The 5,236-nt window shown below is 47.8% G+C and overlaps 1 protein-coding gene across 3 annotated transcripts; it reads left to right on the top strand.

Moving 5' to 3' along the window:
* Nucleotides 1-498: 498 nt before the first annotated feature.
* LOC123180561 (leucine aminopeptidase 2, chloroplastic) lies at nt 499-4,016 on the top strand. Of its 3 annotated transcripts, none has more exons than XR_006491117.1 (10): nt 499-822; nt 910-1,348; nt 1,439-1,633; nt 1,933-2,158; nt 2,320-2,446; nt 2,515-2,610; nt 2,727-2,804; nt 3,095-3,155; nt 3,276-3,477; nt 3,650-3,760. XR_006491117.1 is itself a non-coding variant. In XM_044592627.1 (10 exons), exons 1-10 carry the CDS (start codon nt 763-765, stop codon nt 3,821-3,823), a joined length of 1,647 nt encoding a protein of 548 aa, XP_044448562.1. In that variant the 5' UTR covers nt 505-762; the 3' UTR covers nt 3,824-4,016. The 3 variants fall into 3 exon arrangements, 2 of the variants coding, with proteins under 2 accessions (XP_044448562.1, XP_044448563.1); XM_044592627.1 differs by having other exon boundaries at nt 505-822; nt 3,287-3,477; nt 3,650-4,016; XM_044592628.1 differs by having other exon boundaries at nt 506-822; nt 910-1,327; nt 3,287-3,477; nt 3,650-4,016.
* The last annotated feature ends 1,220 nt before the right edge of the window (nt 4,017-5,236 follow it).

Genomic DNA, 5,236 nt, shown 5'->3' with positions numbered 1-5,236 from the left:
CCTTATGTCAGCCGACTGCAGCACCGCACCTTCCCCGCGTTGCTCTGTAGCAAGCGTCGCCGGCGAGCGCGCCCGGCGTCTCTATTGAAGCACTGGTGAGCACGCAGCTCGCCCCTCGCCTACAGTAACGACGACTGCAGCGGCGAGGTGGGTTGGAGAACCACCGGCTCTTGCAACACCGGCAGGACCAGCGTCGCCGCCCACACCATGAGCAGCAGCTCCCGCCGGCCAGGGGTGGTGGGGCATGGATGAGGCCATGAGGGGAGCCTTTGGGAAAGAGAAGAGAGGAAAACTGCAGAGGGAAGAGGAAAGAGGACAGTAGGTGGATCCAGAGGGAGGCGATGACTGGGTCCAGAGAAGAGGATAAGGACTGTGGGGTGGGCGGTGGGTAGGTCCCCCACGAGACGCGTGTCAATCGCTCGAGACGGCTTATGAAAACGCTAAATCAATCGGGCAATGTAAAGAGTTTTCCCAATTTTATACAAATTTCCTGCAATGCAATCATCGGCGTTGAAAGGACAACTCCGGTGAGCCTCGGGCGTCTCGTCTCCCGAAGACTAATCCGGCACGGCTGACGCATGCAACGGCACGTCCCAGTCGGACGGCGGCGAACGCAACCGCGGCCGACGCATCATACATTTTTTTGTTGTGAACGACGCATCATACATATAAGTCGCCTCCGCTTCACCCTATGGCGTCCGCCGCCCCCGCCCGTCGTCGTCGTTCGGCACCGTCAGCCAGGTGCTCAGGCAGCGCGCTCTAATGGCGCACACCGCAGCCGCGCTAGGCCTCACTAAGCCCAACGTCGTCGAGCCGCTCCAGGTATGCTTGCGAGCTCCTTGCGCAGCGCTCTGAACTGAAATTACTTGACGAACTAGGCAAGCATGATGCCAGCCTCTCTTCGTGTAGGTCTCTTTCGCCGCCATAGGCATCGAACCATCCGATTGGGAGGGAGATGTGCTCGCCGTCGCGGTCACGGAGAAGGACCTGTGCAGAAGCCCATGCTCCAGCTTCGAGAACGCCGTCCTGAAGCGGCTGGACAGCCAGCTCGGCGGCCTACTGTCGGAGGCCTCGGCGGAGGAGGACTTCGCCGGGAAAGCCGGTCAGCTGGTGGTCCTCCGCCTCCAGGGGCAGGGCTTCAAGCGGCTGGGCCTGATCGGCCTTGGTCGGAGCGCCCCGTTCACCGCCGCGGCTTGCCGGGGCCTCGGTGAATCCTTCGCGTCGGTCGCCAAGTCCGCTCGAGCCGGCAGCGCAGCTCTTGCTCTCGCCTCCCCCGGCGGGATCCACGGGGAGTTCAAGCCTAATGCAGCCGCAGCAATCGCTTCCGGTACCGCAATCGATCTTTGTAGTACGTATTTGGTAGCATGGTCCTATGGCTGAATTTTGCACTACAATGACTTGATGCTGGATGGTCTCTGTCGATCCATTTCGACTGCAGGAACTGTGCTCGGATTGTACGAGGACAACCGATACAGATCTGAATCCAACAAGGTGCATCTCAAACATGTACATCTCATTGGATTTGGATATGGTCCGGAGGTGGACCGTAGACTTGAACTAGCCAATTATGTTTCCTCAGGGGTGATTTTTGGAAAAGATCTTGTGAACTCACCTGCCAATGTGCTTACCCCCGGTCAGTAGGTCATTTAATTTAGTCGGTCATTTACAAGCTTGTTCATATATACTACTCTAGTTGTTGTCGTAACAACATTGATTCTTTTTTTTAACCGAAACCGTAGATTAAAACAAAATACAAAAGGTTCAAGTATAATACAACAGTTTAATCCAGCTTGTCGACAAGTCTGAATATTTACTTTTAACTCTGTGCTTGATGAGTAGCAGATCTGTCTTGAGGAAATTCTTTTCCATGAGTTGGTTGAATGTGCCTGAGCTTGGAAAATCTTGTTGTTTCTCTGCATCCAAAATTTTCAGTTGTGCTTGCGGAGGAGGCGTCGAAGATTGCTTCGACGTACAGTGATGTATTCACTGCCACGATATTAGACGAGGAGAGATGCAGAGAGCTGAAGATGGGCTCCTACTTGGCTGTCGCGGCGGCTTCTGCAAACCCTCCTCGCTTTATCCACTTGTGCTATAAACCTCCTGGTGGAAATGTCAAGAGAAAGCTAGCTATTGTGGGGAAGGGTCTAACTTTTGACAGGTTTGTGCAAATATATTGTGAATTGTTACAGTGACGGATGATACTTGTTCGAAGGCTCATATGTCATCTTCAGTATGCTTTGTCACAAATGGTAGTTTATTTCGTGCAGAGCTTAGTACTAGCTCTTAGTTCTAACCCTTGAATTTACCCATTTGTTGCAGTGGTGGATACAACATTAAGATTGGAGCAGTTTGCAATATTGAACTGATGAAGTGGGACATGGGAGGCTCTGCAGCAGTACTTGGTGCAGCAAAAGCCCTGGGCGAAATCAAGCCTCCTGGAGTAGAGGTACTTACTATCTATGAGTAACCTTTATGCTAGTGTGTAGTATTTGCTAATGATTCCCCATTTCACAGGTCCATTTCATTGTTGCTGCCTGTGAAAACATGATTAGTGGGACAGGCATGAGGCCTGGCGACATTGTGACTGCTTCTAACGGCAAGACGATCGAGGCATGTTTCTTGTGATAGTATGATTGTGGCGTTTTGGTGATGTAGTCTAAGCAGGTGCTAGATGTTACTACGTTCGAATGGTCCAATTTGCGCTTATTTTGTAAATATCTTTTCAGGTAGATAACACTGATGCAGAGGGGAGGCTCACACTTGCTGATGCTTTGGTCTATGCTTGTAAACAAGGTGTTGACAAGGTATATAGTGGGTTGTTTCCTCTGATGAAATGTTCTGTTCGTCACAGAGCTGCTGTATTTGTATGGTTTGATGATTGCTGTGTAGAACTATTGCAAGAATCTCTACTTCATATTTCTGCTGTAGTTGCAATCCTGATAGTACTCGGGTTACTTGCTCTAGCATCATGGGATTTCTAATTTATTTGCTAGGGTAATCTGTACTCTTATGGGCCTCTGGAGGGCTGCATGGACTGAATTTTCTGCAACTAGCTTGCTTGAGTTACTGAATTTTCAATAATTAATGCATGCAGATTATAGATCTGGCAACGCTAACTGGTTTCTGCCGTGTTGCACTTGGCCCAAGCATTGCCGGTAATTCTAACTAAATGCTAACCCATCTTCACTCTTCTCTGCCAACTGCAATTTTTTACTTCTCCCAGTTATATTTAGTTCTTGCCCTGTTCTTGCCCTTTTCTGGCATGTTCAAAGAAGCATCTCTACAGGGATTCTGACACCGAGCGATGAACTCCACGAGGAAGTGGCCGCTGCATCCGAGGTGTCCGGAGAGAAGTTCTGGAGGCTGCCACTAGAAGAAAGCTACTGGGAGACGATGAAGTCTGGTGTTGCTGATATGCTCAACACCGGCGCTATTCCACAGGGCGGCGTCATCACCGCTGCGCTATTCCTGAAGCAGGTGCGTATAGTATGATGTACAGTATCGGGTCGATGTTATGCTCAGTTCAGTTTCTTACTTCTGGTCTGATTCTTGGAAGAAACCTGAACATTGTGTTATACTGTATGCTTGGCCATATAGAAACAATATGTATTTATATGAAACAAAAAAAATAATGCTCCTCGTGTTGTAGTTTGTCGATGAGAAAGTTCAGTGGATGCACATCGACGTTGCTGGGCCGGTGTGGAGCCACAAGAACCGGTCGGCGACTGGATTCGGCGTCTCCACCATGGTGGAATGGGTTCTCAAGAACTCGTCGTCGATCAACGAAGATGAAGCCACGCAAGGGGGAGAGGAACTTGTCTGATGTTATCAACTATACTAGAGAAGGGGACACATATTTGATCAAACTTCACACATGCATGTAATTTCGATTAGTCAAGTCTAATTAATGCAAGAGGCTTGCTTCCTCTAGTGTAGTACAAGTTGTGGAAGATTGGGAGGATCTGTTTTCAGTTCTGAGCTCAGCAAAGATGGACCGGACACTGAACTAAGGAGCAGATCTGCAGATGTGCCCCTGTTTATGCTACCGTCCGGCGCCTGCCTACAACTGGTTCATGGATTTGAAAAAAAAATCACGAATTTAAAAAATATTCATGAATTTAAAAAATATTCGTGCATTCAAAAAGTTCATAAATTTAAAAACAGTTCGCGAATTTTATAAAGTTCATGAATTTTAATAAGTTCCCGGGTTTGAAGAAGAAGAAAAAGATCAAAAAAAAAAGAAAACTGAGTAAAACCGAAAAAAAGGAAAAAAAAGAGCGAAGGAAGCTTCTGGAATGTTCTCAAAACCAATTCAAAATGGACCAAATTCCCCCAGTTATATGGGCTGTTCCCTTAAAAAATGCACCGATTCCCCCTATGCGCGTTCTATCGATAACGAACTAAATGGTGCGTGAAGCGTCAAATAGAATTTTCGGGGATTCTACACCTTGCCCGTAGCGAGACACAAGGATGGCTTGAGCGAGCTTCTATTGACCCAGTAGCCGATTTCTTTGGTTCATCCATCCATCGTTGTTGCAGAATCACCCAGTGCAAAAATTTGAAAGGCAATACGTTTCCCTTCGTGCTCGATTTTGAATGCAAAATTGGGTAATCATCCAAGGCAGATTTGGAGAGCAGTAGTAGAAGGACTTGATGTACTCAAGCAAGGATTGATACATAGAATTGGCAATGAAGCTTCAAATCATATATTGGTCAGACAATTGGATTCCAAGGAATGTCATGTTGCGCCCCTATGGATGCTGGGTAACCAATCCACCTTTGCTTGTCATGGATCTTATTGACCATACAGCCCCAAGATGGGACATGGAGCGACTATTAGAGGTGTGTTTACCAACTGATATTCCATCTATTCTTAATATCCCGATCTGTACAAGTGAGGTTGAAGATAGTTGAACGTGGCACTTAGAGAAAAGTGGCTGCTACACGGTGAGATCAGCGTACAAGATGATGATCCCTACAAAGTACAGGCAGAAACTTGGATCGATGGTTCTGCTGGTTCCTCCAGTACTGATAGAGATGTGGCCTCGTGGATCATTGACAGCATTTGGGCAACTCCTCTCACGTTGTCCAGGGGATCATTGATGTAGCTACGCTCGAGGCGATGGCATGTAGAGAAGCATTGGCTCTTGCAGAACACTTGATGATTCAAAATTATAATCGCCTCCGACTCAAAGCAGGTGGTGAACGACATTGAATGAGGAACTAATAGTACTTA

The sequence above is a fragment of the Triticum aestivum genome, chromosome 1D (genome assembly GCF_018294505.1).
Source record: "Triticum aestivum cultivar Chinese Spring chromosome 1D, IWGSC CS RefSeq v2.1, whole genome shotgun sequence".
Lineage (NCBI taxonomy): Eukaryota > Viridiplantae > Streptophyta > Magnoliopsida > Poales > Poaceae > Triticum > Triticum aestivum.
This window is presented reverse-complemented; position numbering and strand designations above follow the sequence as displayed.